This window comes from Haliaeetus albicilla, chromosome 5 (assembly GCF_947461875.1).
Source record: "Haliaeetus albicilla chromosome 5, bHalAlb1.1, whole genome shotgun sequence".
NCBI classification, from domain to species: Eukaryota; Metazoa; Chordata; class Aves; order Accipitriformes; family Accipitridae; genus Haliaeetus; species Haliaeetus albicilla.
This window is the reverse complement of record NC_091487.1, coordinates 38,244,883-38,264,055: the sequence shown is the minus strand read 5'-3', so window position 1 is coordinate 38,264,055 and position 19,173 is coordinate 38,244,883. Positions and strand designations below refer to the sequence as shown.

The 19,173-nt window shown below is 41.0% G+C and overlaps 1 protein-coding gene across 4 annotated transcripts; it reads left to right on the top strand.

The window, feature by feature from the left end:
* The first annotated feature begins 891 nt into the window (after positions 1 to 891).
* LOC104311301 (serine/arginine-rich splicing factor 5) lies at positions 892 to 18,218 on the top strand. 4 transcript variants are annotated; one of them, XM_069784201.1, is made up of 8 exons: positions 892 to 1,027; positions 3,388 to 3,526; positions 7,118 to 7,188; positions 7,963 to 8,049; positions 10,381 to 10,453; positions 14,566 to 14,639; positions 15,609 to 15,719; positions 16,697 to 18,218. In XM_069784201.1, exons 2-8 carry the CDS (start codon positions 3,401 to 3,403, stop codon positions 16,983 to 16,985), a joined length of 831 nt encoding a protein of 276 aa, XP_069640302.1. In that variant the 5' UTR covers positions 892 to 1,027; positions 3,388 to 3,400; the 3' UTR covers positions 16,986 to 18,218. The 4 variants fall into 4 exon arrangements, with proteins under 4 accessions (XP_069640302.1, XP_069640300.1, XP_069640303.1 ...); XM_069784199.1 differs by having other exon boundaries at positions 16,694 to 18,218; XM_069784200.1 differs by lacking the exon at positions 892 to 1,027 and adding an exon at positions 1,252 to 1,391 and having other exon boundaries at positions 16,694 to 18,218.
* Positions 18,219 to 19,173: the final 955 nt, after the last annotated feature.

The following is a 19,173-nucleotide window of genomic DNA, read 5'->3' as shown; positions in this document are numbered from 1 at the left end:
TATTTTAAGCCACATTTAAGCTGAGGACGGTGAAGATTCAACAAGCTATGCTATACTGCAGAAACGGGTAACAATTTTTGTCTTGATCATCACACTGTCAACTGTCACGAATTACACTGTAAGAATTCCATAAAATGAGTACATCTCAGCCACTGATAAACCAGAAAAGCAGCATGCTGCATGTACACGCGTGGAAACACTGCTTCTGCCTAGCACCTCCGTACAAGCCTGTCATCTTCACCAGCCGCTTTTCCCCACCCAAGGCTTCCCCCTGGTGTCAGCGACAGTAACAGTATCGGGGTTTTATCCAAAGCAGCGTAATTCTGCGTGCTGAGGGGGAGAAGAAGGTGGTAGTTAGGGGCTGGCCGCAGCCAACTTTCGTGTAGCTGCCGAGCCGTTACGCGTCGTGTAACACGTTGAAGGTGAACTCTTTGCACGCGTGCCTCGGCCCCTCCGCTGCGGACTGCCCATCTTTCGTTCTTTTTTTTTTTGGCCATGTCTCGGGTCAAAAGCCTGAAGCAGAACGGCCGGGGGACGGCAGCAGGTTGGCAGGGTCGCACAGGCCCAGCACCGCTCCCTCGGGAAGGGAGCGCGATTTATTCCGGGGAGCTCCAAGGGCGAGGGCGGGCTCCCAGCGCCTTCCTGCCCCGCAGCCCGGGCCTGGTCGTGGCGGGAGCCCCCCCGCTCGGCCTCTCCCGGACCCAACGGCGCCGGCCTAGGCGGCTCGCCCTGACAGGGCCGCGGCCCGCCCCGACAGGGCCGCGGCCCGCCCCCGCCGAACTCCCCCGCGGCGCCCGTCCCAACGAGCGCCTACAGCTCCCAGGGTGCCAGGCGGCCGCCGCCGGCGCGGGGCGCGGCCGGGCCGCCGCGGGGCACGCTGGGAGTTGGAGTCGGGCGTTGGCGGTTGCGCAGCATCCGTTGGGGGCGCGCGGCGGTGTCGGTCTCTCGTAGGAACAAGGCAGCCATTGCCGCCGCGGCCGGCGAGAGCGGCTTCCTCACGGCCCGCGGGACTCAGCGCTCGGCGACGGTGAGTGGCTGCCGCCTCCTCGGCTCGCTCGGTGGCGGCAGGGCCGGCGGAGGGTCGGGCGTTGGGCTGCGAGCGGGGATCTGGCAGCCGGGCCCCGCTGCGGGGCGGGGCGGACCGGAGCGGGCCGGGCCCGGCCTTTCTTGCGGCGGCGCCGGGCGGAGGGGAAGGAAGCCGCTCGCGGAGGCCTCGCTGGCGCCGCCGGGCCGGGCGCTCGGCGGGGGGCCGCCGGGCGTTGGGTAATCGAGGCGCGACGGCAGCTGGGCGGCGGAGGACGCCGCGCTTCGTGGCGGCTTCGCGGAGGGGAGGAGGGCTGACCCCGGCTGTTCTGCTCCGAGGGATGGCCGGGAGCCGGCGGGGTTCGGAGGTGAGCGGGTGTAATGCTTTCGCGTCCGCTGCGGAGAGCCCGAGGGGCGATCGCCGGCTGGGTGGGCCTCGGCCTCGGTGGCGGTGAACCCGAGGAGAGGGTCCTCCCGCCGGCGGCAGGCGGCGAGCCTGGCGCAGCCCCGTCCCGTCGCGACTTCTCAGAAGAGCGAGCGAGCAGATGGTCGTTCGCTGCGGGCCCGTGCTTGCCGAGTGCTCTTCCGACGGCGTGTGGTGTCTTGGGAGCCACCGGTGAGCAAGCGCGGTTGCATTGTGCTAGGAACAACGTGTGAAGCTCTGCGAGCGGCAGGTGTCGGTGCAGACTCTCGCGTCCATTGTGCTCCCTGATGTTTGAGTAAATAACGCACGGGCAGATCGTTTGCGCCCCATAGTTGTATCTGTGACAGTTTCTCAGGCAGTCGGTTCCATCCAACCCGCCTTCATTTCCTGCCGTGATTCCTCTCCTCCCCACCTTGTTTTTCTGGAACTAAGAACTAAAAGCATTGAACAGCAGGAACGCAGTCGTTTTAATCTGTCAAATCTGTGTCGTTCCCAAAATGAGCGCTGTTGCCAGAGTGACCGTTCTTGCCGTGTTTTAGAGCACATAGTTATGTAAGTCTGTCCTGCCTCTGCAAAGGCCTGTCTTTCCCTTAATAGCAGCTGCTGGCCTTGCCAGTGTTTGTGTGGTAAGGGTGCATCAGGGAAACAATCTGTCGGAAAACTAGCTGCTCTGCGAGGAAGCTGAATCAGTCCTCTGAGCTGGATTTCCATGTGGGTATAAAAATGCAAGTGTGAGCACAAAGGAAGGAATGGTTATAAAAGGCAGCATGGTAAGGGAAGCACAAAACTTTTTGCGTGAAAGTGGTTAAATCGCCATCACCTCAGATCGTGGTTGGGGGACGGTTTAGGCTAATCTTAAGTAAGTGCTGTCACACTTCTACCTCTCGCCCCGGTGAGAAGTCCAGTACCCAGTCTTCCAAAGTTCTGGCACTTCTCTGATGGCAGATTGAGCCCAAGTAAAGAAACTAATCAATAGAAACCTAATGGGTGTTAACACAGAAGGTAAATCATGCTAATTCAAAATACTGCACCCAAATTGTCTTGAACTACTTTCACAGCTAACTGATATGTTGTCAGTTTGCTCTGTCTGCTTTACAACCTAGTATTGTAATACAAGATCACGTTGTATTTCCTCTCCTTAGGGCTTGGATTCTTTGGTTTTTGTATGACAAGCAGCTTACTGAGTGAGCCAAATAATTAATATTTTCCAGTTATAAGAACTTAATTTCTAAATCGCATAAACTGAAAAAGTGATATACTCAAGGTAAACACTGGAGCTTCCATAAAAATATCTCAAATTATGTATCCTGGATCAGTAGACAGTTTTGAAAATCTGAATATCTGAAATAGCCTTTGTTTTTGCCATCATTGAAATCTCATAATAACAAAATGTTTTGTCTTCATAACTTGATAGACTGTTAAAGTATTTTATGGTTGGTACAAATAATTTGATGACTACCATTTATCTTTTGGATGCTAATACAGCTTTTATTGCAGCAATTCTTTCAGGTGAAAGCAAAAGCTTGAGAATGTTTTATGTTGTTATTCCAATGATTAGGATAACAGTTTTGTTCTTTTTTTTACTGCTGTTAGCCCAGTAAATTCATCTTGGAGCTTATAAAGTGGGTTTTTTTCGTGTTCTGTGATACAAAAGCCTTGTTAGCCTAACAGCAAACAAAACGTTATTTTAGATACAAGAAGTCTTTAGCTTACATGACTAAAAAGGACAAAACTGGGGGTTCTGCGTAGGTTCTGTTAGAAGTCAGCAATACAAGATTTTCTCACTTCTCTGGCTATAGCGAATTGGATTTTTAACATACATACCTGGAGGACAATAAAATCAAATCCTATTTAACCAAGATTTCTGAGATGCAAAAGTGGTCTTAATCACTCTATTTTAAGTTTGTTAATCTAATAAACAGTGCTGTTTTCCTTCTTAGCATCAACCTTAAGATGAGTGGCTGCCGTGTCTTTGTTGGACACTTAAGCTCACGCGCTCGGGAACGGGATGTGGAGAAATTCTTCAAAGGGTATGGACGCATACGAGAAATCCATCTAAAAAATGGATTTGGATTTGTGGTAAGTAATACCTTGTCTTCCTTTCTCTTGCTTGCAGGTACTCGCCTTGCTAGGTTGATGTCAAGGAAGGGAAGATGCTTAAGAGAATAATAGTTCCAATGGGAAATGGAAAATATTAATATACATTTCAGACTCCTTTTCAGATGCTGGGATTACAGTTTTACCTGGTTTTGGCCAGGTTTTGCTCAAAATCTTGGTAATATTCTAGCTGCATTAAATACATTGTCTGAACATTAAATACATTGTCTGATCATAGTCTTCCACGGATTTAAATTTTATCCCTTATGTCTGAAGACAGTATAAATATCCTGTTACGGCATTACAAAACTTGGCAAAGTCTTGACCTGGAGAAGGGTTTATACAGAACCACTTATTTTTCCTCTCTCACTCCTTCTAGTCTGCTTGGTCATCTCTCTGAATAATGGCCTGACATAAAAGCAAAGTGGTTGGCTAAGACAACAGGTGTAATAGGTGCTTGTTGTTGGATTTAAGCAGCACAGCTTTTAAATCTTGTGCAGCTAAAGTTAGGCATATTCACCATCAATATATGTTCACAGGGCGTATGTGTCTGTCAGACTAGTAAATGAAATGCACAGTTCATTGGATCTTAGTTTCCTACCACTGCTTTCTAAAGCTCTACACTCCTAAACTGTTGTCCAAATTTTTACAGCTTTACAGGTTCCCAAGTTGACTCAGGATCAGCCTGTTTCTTAACTATTATCTTCTGAAAACTGAGAATTAGCTGTTCTGCAGCACTGAGTTCAAATTGGAAAGGTTGATGCTGCCCTCGCACTGTGGCAGGCTTACCTGCCATTCATTCTGCCAAGATGAGTCCCTTGGGTGAAGCTATGGGAAAAGAAAAAAAACCAGGCTTTCCCTACTTTAGTTTCATTGAAGTATTACTTCTTGACTCCTACACATGCTTGTTCCTGATTGCCCTGCAGTATGAGCTACTTCTTGTTGACTGCCAGTAGGTAAATACCTGCCTCTAGGTAAATACCTGCCCCTTAAAGTCTGGAGGTAAATGGCCGATCTAGATGTGAGCCTGAGTTTATTTAGTGCATCCTTTCCAATTGCTGCTATTTCTCAAGTCACCTTTCCCTGAGCGTTCCTCTTCTCTTCTTGGGCAGGGCTGTTGACTCATTCAGGAACAACTTCTGTTCAACTCCTGCACATGAGTCAGCCAACCCTCCTTCCTCTCTTCTGCAGTTCCTAAGCAGAAGCATTTTCTTTTCAGAGCTCACTAATAAGCTTGAATAATTGCCCCATAACTCTGTCTAAAAAATTTAATTGTTCTGATGATGAAGAATTTTTTCCTTACGTCTGAACAAGACTTTCCCCCCTTTACCTGTCATCCCGTCACTGTGCACCCACATGAGGAAAGCACTTGAGTCATCTCTGTAACTGTGTTTTAGGTTTTGGAAGACTCTGACTGGATCCCCTTTGAGCTGCCTTTTCTTCAGGCTGAACAAACACAGCTCGCTCAGCCTTTCTTTGTTCTCCAACCTTCTGATCAGTTTTGGTGGCCCTCTGCTGGTCCCACTCCAATTTTTCAATGTCTTTCTTGAGCTGGAGGGACCAAAACTGGACACATTGTTCCAGGTGTGGCCTAACAAATGCCAAGTCGGGTGGAATAATCACATCGCTTGGTCTGCTGGCTGTACTCTTACTGATGCAGCCCAGGACGCAGTTTGCTTTCGTTACAGCAAGGCCACACTGCTGACTCATGCTTAGCTGACTCTCCACAAGGATTTCCACGTCCTTTTCAGCAGAGCTACACTCCAGCCACTCAGATCCCAGCCTGTTCTGCTGCTTAGGATTATTCTATCCCAGGTGCAGGACTTCACATTTATCTTCCATTAAAACTTGTGATTCTTGTCGGCCTAACCTTTCAGCCTGTCAAGGTCTCTGTGTGGTAGTTATTCCTTCTGGTGTATCTATTTCTCCTCCCACTTTGGTGTCAGCCACAAAATTGGTGAGGGTACTCTTGGTCCTGTCATCCAGATCATTTATAAATACATTGAATAGCATTATCTTTTGCGGTACCTCACTGTCATGGGCTGTTGGTTCATCTTTGGTTTTGGTTATTTAAAATCTGTATTTATAAAATCTCTTAAAAAACCAAGTGATTTTGATTGAACATTGTTGTAGTGTTAAAAGTATGTTTCATTGTGCTTGACTGAAATCATTGCTTGATCTTTGAAACTAATTATATTTTCTTAAATTTTGTAGACTTCAGTGCAGAACATTTTCAAACTTCAGACCATAAAGCTAGTATGTAAAGTTAGACAGACTTACAGATGTTCAGTTTGTTAGGAACTAGCTGAAATCATGGGAGTTGTAATTGCTAACTATTGATAATCTTAAATGCCAGGCCTAAATGAATTTTCTCAAGATAATTTTTGCATCATCATGCAAGGATGTGTGACGGTTCACTTGGTAGTGAAACAGATTTCAGTGCAGAAGGGGGAAGGTTGCTTAAGCCAGTATTGCTTCTGAAAAGCTGTTTATAGTTATGCAAACGCTTTCTTCAACTAGAGAAGTTTCTTTGTTGTTCATTGCTCTCAAGCTGCAGTTCCACAATTTTTTTTCTCCATCCACACTGTTGGTTCAAGCAGTCCCTACCCAGCTGCTTGTTCTCACTGCTTTATTTATTTCCTTTCTCCCCTTGCCTCACATGGTGTTACCACAGTTGTTCAGCCACATAAGGAACCTACCTGGGAAGCCGATCTAGTTGAAAAATAACACTGTCTTTTTCACCCCACCTCCTGCACACAGTGTGCTGTTTTTCATCTGGATAGGTTTCTTGACCTAGTTTCCTGCAGAGCTGTACGAACAGCTTTGCCAAGAACCGGTGGGCTGGATAGTGGGCAGAGGCTACTCGGGCTGACTAAAGCGGCATTGCTGCCAAAAGTGAAGCAACAGATTCTGTTGCAGCAGTATATGGAATTGCATATTATAGCTGATCCAGGCCCACAGGTGGCTACTGCTGAAGAGGGGCTTATGTTTCTTACTCTTCTTACACAGGTACCTTTTTGCCACACTAGTGACCTGAATTCACTCAGAAAAAAAATGAGAAGGGCTTTTTTTCAGGTTTACTCTTTCTTTGCCAATTCAGTAAGAGTTCAATCAGCCCCAGAACTCTTAAGAGGGTTTTGGGAGTGCACAGCTCTCCTGCTTTTGTTTGCAGTTGATCAGCTCGTGCTGTTATATAGGATTTCCCTGTATGTAGGGCTGTGTTTTAAACTGTATGCCTTGAAGTAATCCCACCACTTCTCTCCCAAAAAGCAGTTTAGACATTTCTGTAATAAACCAGGTCATTTAATTAATTTATTTTATATAGGTTCTGCAAATGCTATACTGAAACAACTGAGGAAGGCAGAAGGAGTTTGCAGGGTGGAGGGAGAAGAAATTATCATGAATGGGAACATCTTGGCTTTTCAGTCATAGATGTACTAGGAGTCGGCTTCCCTGATCAAAGTTCTGGCTGATACTTGCTGCAGAAATGTAAAATTTATAAAGAAAATGTGTTTTGTAGCATTTGAGTATGCTATAAGGGAAAATACTTTTTTATTCCTATTTTCTTTCTAGGAATTTGAAGACCACAGGGATGCTGATGATGCAATTTATGAACTAAATGGTAAAGAGTTGTGTGATGAAAGGTAAGCGTGATACCATAATTTCCCTTAAGAACAGCAAAAGTGCTTTGCGTTCAAATATGGTGCATTAGCTTGTGCTCTGACACCTGTTTCTTGTGTCTCTGTGATGGGATACACCTTCTATAACTTTAGATAAAGAGACTCATTGGGATCCTGGCTACAGACTTACATAAGGCAAAATTAGTTTGGGGCTGGAGGAGGGGTGGTTTGGAGCAGGGCTGACTGTTTTCTCCACTTCTCCTTAAAAGCTAACTCAAGGTCTTCTCACTAGAAATATTAGTAAAAATGAATTTAACTTGTTTGTTATTTATCTGTCTGTTGACTTCAGAAATTAAGTCGATGATAGCCTCTCATCATTTGGAGTTTTGCTCTTCAGTTTGCAACAATGTGGACTATAGTTATTGTACATTACAGTAATTTTTGTTTTGACTGTGGAAGCTGGGTTTATGTCATTAGGTTGTTGTTACTTATTTTGGTACTCTTTTCCCTCTGTGATTACTCTTGGGTTCTGGCTGAGCAAATTTAATTGTTTCAGTCTGAATTACAGACCCATGACAATTTTCATGAAAGTCTGAGGGAGATGAATGAGACAAGAGAATACCACTGTTCTGGCTCTTTAAGAAATGCCAGTGACTGTGTTATAAATCATTGCTTGCAAGGGCAAGATAATTCTTGTTAGTGCACATGTGCTTCCAGTTGCAAAAGATTTAAGTCACTGTCAAATACTTGAAGTTTGTGTTTTATTTTTTGTTTGTTTTGTTTTGTTCCTATTGTAAGGGTTACAATTGAGCATGCTCGAGCCCGAAGAGGAAGGGGCAGATTCCCACAACGGTTCAGTTATTACCAGTCGCAGAGTGGATCTAGGTAGGTGGTCTGGACTCTGTTTTCTACAAACACACTAACTGAAGAACTGTATGGAAATGCTGTTTTCTTCTTGTGGTCGGATTTAGAGATCCAGTTCTGTTTCCTTGTATAGCTTCATGAAAGAACTTTTATGTTCTCAAACCTTGGAGGTCCATTACTATTATTTACCTCCTCTGGCTGAGGAGAATGTGGATTTTAAAGCAGTTTGACTGGCTCGCAGAGGTTCACAAACCTGTTATGAAATGCTCCCTCTCCATGTTGTAGGCACTACGTTGGTCTTGCTTCCTACTGTTGTGTAAATGATGTGAAGGAGTAATGCTGCAGTTGGATTGGCTGTTTTTAAAGACTAAATCAAGAAAAATGCCAGAGCTTCTCTACTGAGGCTTTTGTCATTAAACTGAGCTTACAGGCTAAGTAGAATTATTGTAGAATAATAGTTCAAGGTATTTACCATCTAACCAAGCTTTCACATTTCCAGTTGTATGGTTATCAAAATGCTTACTTCAGCACAGCATACAAAAGGAACTGTATTTGAGAAACAATGTTAGGACACAACATACTAGCATGTGAGAAGTGTTTAAATACCAACTGACTAAGTTTGCTGACCAAGCAGGTGCCTTGCTGAAGGAGAGCCTCTGTCTGATAGTGGAATCTGAAAAATGGGATGTAGCTCATATCTAGAATACCTGTAGTGGACATACAGTATTTGTGAAGTTGTTCACTTTTAGTGATTTGAGCCAGTGGTGAACCTTACACCAACTTGCAGTGGTGCTTGTGAAAGTTCCGCAGATGATTTGCATATATTCCACCAAACAACTACACATTACATCTTTGTACTTTTATATCTACCTGTGTGAAGTAAGTATGTATGGAATAATTTACTCTGTAGAAACATTTATAGCTGTGGCCTATGCAGAGTAGAGTTTGGAAGAAAGACGAAGACTTAACTGACATAAACCTCTGCATTTGTTTCAAAGTCAGAATTGCTGCCAATTACAAACCAGTGTCTGGAACATCTAATTTGCATATGCAAGTATGCTAATTAGATTATTTTTTCTTTAGTGGCAGTAACCTTGATGCGGTATAATTGGTCCGAGGTCCAGGCTAAAAGTGGACTTTTAAAGTAGGAAGTGTGATTGAAGGTCGTGGGCATCTGACGTTGTAGTCATGTTCATGACGTCAGACTGCCGATGCCAGACAGGAAGAGACTGCGGTTTGCAATAATGGAAAAATGAGACTCAGCCTGCCAGTTTTGGGACTCTGGGACCTCTGTTTAAATGCCTGGAAGATCTGGATGTTCTGAAAAAAATTGGGACACTTTGAGGTATGCACTGAAATGAAATTGCCTATGCTTCAGTGTACAAATCAATACGCACAATTTAGGATTATGTTTCTATGGGAGGAGAAGATGAGAATAATTTTCTCTAAGGTCAGTGTTCTTGATTCTTGAATCTTTTTGTAGTAATACAAAGTAGTGCCATTGTTAGAATCCTGCATTACTTATCAAAAGGCTGGCATATCTTTTTCCATAGTTCTTAGATCCCTTTGGATTCAGAATGACTAGGATTGAGAACAGAAATGACCTGCAAGGACAGTATTCTTTCCAGATGTCTTACTCTTTTCTGTATGAACATTTTCGTGCCACATTTTCATTTTTGAGAGGGTCTTTAATTTTTGGTTAAGTGAACAGCATTGGCTTTCATTCAGGAACTGTAAACTGCCACTGTTATTTCAGGGCAACCAGTTATCTAGCTCTCATTTTACTAAAATAAGAATATTTCTACCCACAAAAATATCTAATATAGGTCATGGAGGCATTTATGAATATTAACAAGTGATTTGGAATTTAGAAGCATAAACTAAGATGCCTTTGAATTGTGCCTTCTGTCTCCCTGACATGAAACAGAATTTATCCTACCAACGAAAAAAAAATTTTTAGAAGTTGCCCTTTACATGAATAACCTCCAAAACTGTATGTGTGAGCCAAGCCTGTCAAATACCAAAATTAAAATAATTCTCTTTACATTATTTTCATTCTACTAGGCACTTATTTCAGTGTATTTAGAAAAAATGGCAGCTATATTGACTGCCTTGGTATAAAGTTCTTCATCAAAATCCTTTTTAATCCCCTTGTAACAGCTCTCTTCTTGTAGTGGACTCTTAAATATATCCTTGACTAGGGAGAATCAAACTGCAGTCCAGCAACAAGGAAAATACTTAACTCTCTCAGCAAACTATAGAAAACATCAGATTTCTTAAGTTCTAAATTCCTTACACTGGAAACTTTTTCGTTTTTTTTTTTTTTTTTTTTTCCCTTCTGAACTCTTCTAGCCGGTATGGACCTCCTGTTCGTACTGAACACAGGATCATAGTTGAAAACCTTTCATCCCGTATCAGCTGGCAGGTGAGTTAACATCTTACCCTCTTTTTTTACACCTTATTTTCCTACCCTGGAAGTAGACTGCTCTCAGGCTAATTTCTTAATAAAGCCATCATAAATATTTAACCCAAGTAAGAAAAAAAGGCAAAAAAGCTTCAGTAATTGCTAAAAATTACCATTCAAACACAGAAGTCTTCTGTTTCACATCTGTGTGAATAGTTCTATAACTAGATTTTATAATTGGGAGCTGATAACCCTTTTGAAATCTCTAGATTGTTTCTAAATTATTGAAGCATAGCATCCATGCAAACTATGTCATCCTTTTGTATTGTTATACCTAGAAGTGCATGCCTTTGTTCTGAATGAAATTTATGGTCTTTTCTTATGTTTTGCAAAATATTTTTGTGACATGATGCATGATGAGAAGTCTGGTAATATGTCATTAATAAAGGGAATCTTAAGAAAGCTACTGTATAAAGTATGCTTGCTGTACATACTTTTTAAAAAACTCAAACTTTGAGTAATTGTGTTTTGAAGCTTTCTTACCACCTTTCTTAATTATTTTTGCACCCCTTGCTTATGTTTTGCTAATCTTTAGCTGGCTTTTAACAGAATAACCATGTAGTAATTCCTTTAGTTGTGTTCTGTGTAGTATACAGTCTATAGAAAGTTTACTTTTTAAGGGCATAGCAACAGATGCTATTTAGAAAAGGTGAGTGAACAGTGGAGTTCAGTCTTGTTCATTAACCTTTATATTCTTTGAATAAAGAGACTTTAATTAGTGTACTGAAAGATGCAGTAGAACATGTTGAATGTTCAAAGCCTTGGTCTTGCAGCTAAATCCGCATGAGGAGGCTGTTTGGCTTGCCTGGAGCTCTGCTGATGTGTTTCATAAGAGCTTGGGTACAGTCCATGCAGATAAACAGTTGAACTAGGTTTGTTTATCTTCTGCGTGACAGGTTCAAAAGGTTCATAATTGTACAGTTGTGTTAATTATTGAATAACTAAAAAAACCAACTTCTGAGTTGATGTGATGAGCAAGTGGATTTCATCTGAGTATCTTCTGGGTATGCTATGCAGTTATGTATATGAAGAGCTTGTTATAGAACACAACGCTTGGAAATGACAGTAGGGACCAGAGAAGTAAGCTAGAATGGAGCATTAAGGAGAATAAATCCTATAATGCTGTTTAGTGTTAACTTGAAAAAAAATTTAATGTTTCTGTAACTTTATTTTACTTGTGAATATTTATAATGGCTTTGTGTGTACTTACCATTTTAGACTGAAGCCCACCCAATTCAGATCTCATACTGATGAATCTTTAGGATTCTAATTAAATGTTTAATGACTCTCTTAAATATATCATAAGTTAGCATAAGAGACTTTACTTCTTGATACCTGCCTAAATAGAAATCATTTGAAGCTAACATCCATATGCAAGCCTCATTTTGTTTTGGAGCTGTACTGCTTTGATACTGACTAGCGTTTTAACTTTTAACTATGCTACTTACACAACAGATTAAAAGAGCTAATACATTAACAGTAGTGGCATTATTCTTCTTAACTCCTGAGCTTCTAGCAAGCACAATCAATATGGAACCTTGCTTTAAAACTTAACGCACATAATTTCATCTTTGGTGCGTGCAGATCCCCGTGCTTTGAGAACTTCTGTCTCCTTTAAAAGTTATTGTGCTGGGATGTTTAAAAAAAACCAAACCAACCAAACCACAAATAAAATTTGTATTCAGATCAGTTTCCTCAAATTTTTGACTATATTGTTAGTAGATAATCTCATATCTAAGTAGTAGACAAACTATCAGAATTAGACAAACTATCAGAATTCTCCTTATTTTAGCAAACGTATTTCTGCATGTTCAGAGCTTTCCAACCACCCTCATTAGTTCTTCAGTGTCTGTGAATTTTCAAGCAGTTGGGAAAAGTAGATCTGTGTTACATGAAGATGTAATTTTTAATATGTGTTTTTCCTGTTTATGGTTGTCCTACACCTTATTTTCCTTTGCCGCTAAGGACAACAGGGTATTCTTGTGCTGTTTAAGGTGAACCAGAACAGTAAATTTAGGATAAAATCCAACTGTGCCACTGGTTAAGTAAAATCAGATAACTTTAAAACATTCCCCTAATAATAGCAAATACTCTGTTGAGCTTTATAACACATGCACACTTCTCTCTTTTGATCAATAATGTTGGCATCTTAAGTCATGTTGACATTACTATTACAAATGATGTTTCATGATGATGATCCTTAGGATTCAGCATCTAGTGTGGCAAGTTGGGGGGGGGGCTCAATTTTAAAGCCTAAAGTTATTGAATTAAAAAATAATTATGTAGATTAACATTTTCTAACTTCCTTTTGACTTACCAGTCCTGGTCTGGTTAAGCTCTCATTGACTTGAGCAGAGCCAAAATTTTGTTCTTCTGGACATGGCATCCCATGGTATGGAATACCCCTTTGGCCAGTTTGGGTCAGCTGCCCTGGCTATGTCGCCTCCCAGCTTCTTGTGTCCCTCCAGCCTTCTTGCTGGCTGGGCATGAGAAGCTGAAAAATCCCTGACTTGGTCTAAACACTACTTAGCAACAACTGAAAACATCAGTGTGTTATCAACATCAGTCTCATACTAAATCCAAACCACAACACTATACCAGCTACTAGGAAGAAAATTAACTCTATCCCAGCCGAAACCAGGGCATCTCTAGATTGAGATAAACATACTGAGGTTGAAGTGTTACTTTTAATGGTGCTGTAGGGTCCATTTTTCATTTGCTGTTAAGGTTTCTTTGTGTTAAGCACATGTGAAGCAAGGAAAATGTCTACTAGTTTGTGTATGCCAGTTTTTTAAATGATTTAATTTTAATTAAAAGATTAGATAAAACTAAGCCTTCTTATATTCTGTGGCAAATGTTCTAAAGTTTTTCTTGGCTTTTTGTTTTGTAGTCTTTTCTTCCTTAAGCATATTTCTAACCAAGTGCATTTTGAACCTCTTCTAACAATCTTTATTTGGTTAACCCTCATTTTTCTTGTGTGGAGGAAAAAGAACCAAAGATTTGCGGGTTTTCTAGTGGCTGAAATTCTAGGGTTTGGCCTGTTCTGAATTTTCCTTTTGGTTCCTATGACACTCCTGTTTTTTGGCGATCTAGATCTTGGTTTGCCTGGGTTTGATCTCGATTGGCTAGCACAGATCATCCTCGGGTTCTTTAGCCACTTCTGGAGACTGGAGACTATGTCCAGTGCTTTCAGGGCCCCTGGTACCTCCGTGAAGCATATTGCTATGAGCCATCACTCTGCCTTTCTCATGTAAGAGAGTTCCTCTTGGCCAGCTAGGTATTGGACAAGCAACTCTTTGCTTAAGGTACCTTCTTATATCATCTGCCACTTGTGGCATGTTGCGGTAAGTAGTCTGGGATTATAAAATGCCAGATACTGTTTGGTAAAAGTACTGCTTTAACTTATACAAATGTTTAGCTTTTTAGTGACCTTTTACATTATTTGTTTGTACTTTATCCTATTGCTGAGCAAGTAATTTTACAGTGTCTGCGTGTTTAGCCTCTATTAAGTTAAATACAAGGGTGTCTATTGATGTGGTACTGCAGTGTGAGAGATATTCAAGTGAAATATAAGAAAACTTTTCCCTTTGTAAAATTATTAATTATATAGTAATTGCACCTTTTTGCTTTTAATTGTGCTGTGAAGTTTGGGGAGGTGAGCATATAGAATGAATTTGTCTACATATATTGGATTGTCATTTAAGTGGGCTGCTAGTCATGAAAATCTGCATTTAATACTATGTTGCTTTTCATCTGTTATAGTTCTGATTTTAGTGCATACATTGGTATTTTAAGTATTGCATTGTGTTTTCTTAACAGCTGGTTTGGGATACAGGATTATTTTAAAAGCAGTATTTTATTCACTATAGTTGTAAAAATGAGGGATCCTTTCTATATGCAGCTGCTATTACACAGGCTGTTTCAGAAACTTTTTTCTGAATTATACGTATTTCTATATGTATAGAAGTATAAAAGCATTAAGCAGTTTTAGCAGAGAAAGTTTTAGGGGAGTATTACTGGTAGCTGACTCATTTCTGTCCTGTTTAAGGCTAAAATGTTAACTTTTGCTGCAGGACTTGAAAGATGTCATGAGAAAGGCAGGGGAGGTCACTTATGTGGATGCACACAGAAACAACAGGAATGAAGGGTGAGTTCATTTTGTGTCTAAATCTGTACGATACCTGAAACTGTTAAAGGCAAAATTATCCTTGTAATATAGAAGAAATGAAACATAAATCTATGATGTGGCTTAGATGCTGAAATTTCTCCAATTCAAAAAAACCCACCAACAAACCACCAAAAACCAAAACACAGTCAGTAAGTAGGAGTTCAGAAGTGGTATTGAACTCAGTCTGTACTCTCTGCTATGAAAACTGTGTCAAAGCAGAAAGGGGAGGGAGAATACCTTTCAACAGTTGAGTTCTGCTGTCTTTAACTTAGAGTTATTTATGTATAATCATTTATGATCTGACTCCTGAGGCTAGAATACCTCCTGTCTGTGGCTGCTTTGCACTGGTTCAACAAAGTCATGGGAAATGAACATAACCAATCTCCATAAGGAATACCTCGTTGCCTGCTCTCCATTCTTAATTCTGCAGACTACAAAGGTCATGCATAACAAGGCAGGAGAGAGGAAAGTATGATTATAGTGTCTGTGCTGGCAAACCAGTGCTCTAGGTCCACTGCAAGCAAATGCAACTTAGACTTTTTTGAGGGGAAAACAAATTAAAAAAACAAAGAGGAGATTTTTCTATTCACTGTTAAAAATCTAAATGGGACAGGAGAGTCTGCAAGTTTATTTTCTTTCTTGGACAGCTTTAGAATGCAATGTAGTGGAGGACTGAAAGGTACTTCCTCAGCTGGTACAGGTTTGTGTAGCTTCCTGGATTTTCTCCCATCTCGTTGCAGATGAGAGTTCTGGTAATGTTTAAGAAGATGTGGAAGGTATGGATGGCTGTGACTGTTAGTGTCATATTTTCCTGTTAACCAAGTTAAAAATTAGCTTTCAGAAGATAAAACATCAAGCTGTGACTCAACAGATAGGAAAAGGCCCAAACTTGTTCTCCTTGCTTTTAAGTTTCTCTGAAACTTTGTTTTTTTTCCTGATGGTATACAGGGTTGTGGAATTTGCGTCTTACAGTGATATGAAGAGCGCACTGGAAAAATTGGATGGCACTGAGCTTAATGGACGCAGAATTAAACTGACTGAAGATCACAGAAGGCATAGGTATGTCACCTGACCTGATAAAATTCTGCTGAGAGCATGGATTTGGGTAGTATCGATGCCAAAGTTTTATTATCTAATTCTTTGGCCCCAAGCTAAATATCACTGCACAGAACCACTTTCTAGCAGTGTAAACAGATTTAGATAAGAACTAACTTGCTGAAAACAGGGTAAATCGAACACTTTCAGGTGAGAGTAAGGAACTTTTTTTTTTAACAATAGAACTTGGTATTAAATGAAAGGACTTCTAAAAAACCTATGAATTTTGTTATTAAAAGCCTTTTATTTTAATGGAAAGCTGCTTCACAGTCCTGTGAAATGTCTCTCAGATAGTTGTGAAAGCCAGCTTTTTCATGAAAATAAAAGAAAAACAGTTAGCTTGCTTGCATTATACCCAAAGCAGTTCTGCCATTCAGTCATTAAAAAAATGTTAGCTGCGTCTCTCTCATTGTCTCTCTTAAAAACAAATCCATTTCTTTTCATAAGAAAAGGGATGCATAACTAGAGAAGGTGTCAAACTCTCAGGCCTTAAAGTGTGCTGGTGTACCATGCCTTTAGAGATTTTTTTTTTTTTTTTAGCATCTTGAAAGAAACCCCAAACTAATGTACATGGGCATTTCTAGAGAGAATAAATACGATGGGTATGAATTTTCATTTCTGTGCTTTTCTCGATAAATGGCTAAAAATTTGTTGGTCTCCTCCCACCTCTGCTGGGAGGAAAGTGTCTTTTATTAGGCAGTTCATATTTTGCCAAGCTAGCAGAGAATGTCAAGGCTAGCAGTTCCTGCTAGCCTTGGCCTAAGAAGATACTGTTGTGATGGAGCATAACAGAAATCTAGCAGCACTCTGAAATAACTGAATGCTGTGCATAGCGCATTCAGATGTTCACATGGATGTGCTGTGCATACAAAGTCACTGAGAATTTGAGTATTTTAAATTTAGTAGGAGGTAAGACTACAGCTTTTGTGTTTCTCTAGAAGCAGATCTCGATCAAGGAGTTACTCAAGATCTCGCAGCAGGTCCAGGTCTACAGGATCTTCCAGATCGGACAGCCGGTCCAGGTCCAGGTCAAGATCAAGGTCCAGGTCCAGGTCCCGATCTCGATCCCGGTCCCGATCTCGATCCCGGTCTCGTTCTCGCAGTCGTACACCTAAAAAGAGTTGCTCCCAGAAAAGCCACCGCTCCAGCTTGCTAGCTTCTTCCCCATCTCCCTCCTCTTCTAAAAGAAAATCTCGATCTAGATCGAGCTCTGCTCATAGCCGTAGTTAACCTGCTCTTAGAGATGTATTAATGCATTTAATTTGATTCAAGTTTCTTGAAGACTTGAGACAAATTATACATGAGAACTGGGAGGGGAAGAGTTAACATGACGAAAGGGTAACCTCCTCTTGCATTGCCAAAGTGCCTGTCATCAAATAGGCCATCTCTGTGAGGAGGGGCTGTCAGCTTTCTCCTTTCAGTGAAGTCTGGAGTGGGAAGTCTTTTTTATTTTTTTTTTCCCTGCTATTAGTAAACATTTCTATCATAGATATATTATGTACACATAATGCTGAGGTAATGGGATGAGACAATACGCTGCTTTCTCCCTCTCTTGCCCCCCACTTTCCCCTCCACCTCCAAGGCCTTTGACTTCCAAAATACTACATTAGCTTTTGTCCTTGGTATTGAGTCCAAGAACAGGAAGTATAGATTTTATTCCTTTAAGGTTCTGTGGCTACTTTTCTGTATGAGAATGAATGGACCAGCTGAATTTAGTTTAGAGTTCACTTTTTTACCCCGTTGCTTGGCTTGACAGGCTGTTTAAGTTCCAGCTTTAAATGACCTTGATAATATGCTTAATTTGCAACAGACTTTCAGGAATACACATTGGTCAGTTGAATATTGCTCATTTGGATAGTGAATCAATACAATGTTAAGCAGTAATGAAAGCTGGATTTTCCTGTTAAAATGAGACGTACCATCCAGATGTCCGGATTATTGGGAATTCATTATAATAATTTTCCAGTAATTCACTAGTATGTGGTATTGTACGTAGAGGCCTTATTTGACAAGTGACTCCATAAAACTGCACAGAAATGTCAATATGCATGTCCATGTTTTTGATGTTTATAAAAGTGACATAGCTTTCATACACACATTATTCAGTGTCATACTTTTGGGTATGACTAGCAATAGTCTTGATGGAAAGGAAGGTTATTTTAGTAAAGACAGCAGCAAAAAAATCCCAGGAAGAGTGTAGTCAGTTGTGACAGAAAAAGTAAATCATGTTAAGGCATAAAGAGGATAACTTCTTTAAATCTCCCGAATGCACAGTTATTTTGATTGATAGAAATTTCCACTGCAAATACTGTTCGTTCTTATAATTTGGAATTAGATTTTTTTTTTTAACTTCTGTATTGTTCAAGAAGGGAAACGTTTTTGGAAAAATATGTAAATTAATCCCAAAGTCTTACATGTGTTTAAATGTACCATTCCTAATAAAATAAAACCTTTTCTGGCTTACTTTGCAGTTTTGTTTAGTAATCTTGCTGTTGGCCACTTCTTGCAGTCTTGCAAACATGATCACAAGGAAATTTATTTGAAGGTGTACCCATATGGAAGCAAGTAAAATGTAAACTAGAAACCAGTTACGACATGTAAGTAACCAGATGCTGACTAATAGGAGGACAGGATAGGATTTTACTGTCATGGCCATCAGTGGCTGTTTGAATGGATGGCAAATAGTAGTCTTTGTGCAGTCCTTGCAGACAGATTTGTGCGATACCTTCTTGTCCACCAGTTCAACAAAAGAACTGACAACTAAATGGCCATAGGTGTTGGAATCTTCCTATAGGTAAAATCATTTGTTGCTTTTGAAATACGGTTCCAGAGATTCTTGTATTGCCCACACGACTTCTGTGCATCTGAGGCTTCAAGGCTGACACCCTTTCTACAGCAAGTTACTGCTAATAATTTTCTTTGCATGTTTGGCTTGATGTGATCTGAATATGCTAGCAGTTCAGAAAGAACACAAGGAACAAATAGAAATCACTTTGCAGAGGAATCTTACTGGATATGACTGTGTTGGAAAAGCTGGGGTATACTCTGCTGTGTTAAATGTCAGTGTTGCTTGCTTTGCTAAATTTGTTAGGCTACCAAAAAACCTTCCCAAAATGTCCACTGCCTAGCCTAGTACCTTTGAGATTGGCAAGTGCAATATCAGAGACCTTGAATGCTTCTGACCACGGCATGCTTACCTTGCAAATTGTTTTAAGTATAGAGCTAACATAGATCTTGTGAATTTTATTGATTCTTTATTGTACGTCATTTCCCTTCCATAATTTTCAGTCAGCAGTGGCAACAGTAAGATGAATATAGACCAAATATAGCCAGCCTCCCCTTCCCCCCCCAACCACCCTGAGGTTATAAGCAAGTTTATAATTGTTGTGATTGCAATCATAAATACATACAGCTTATT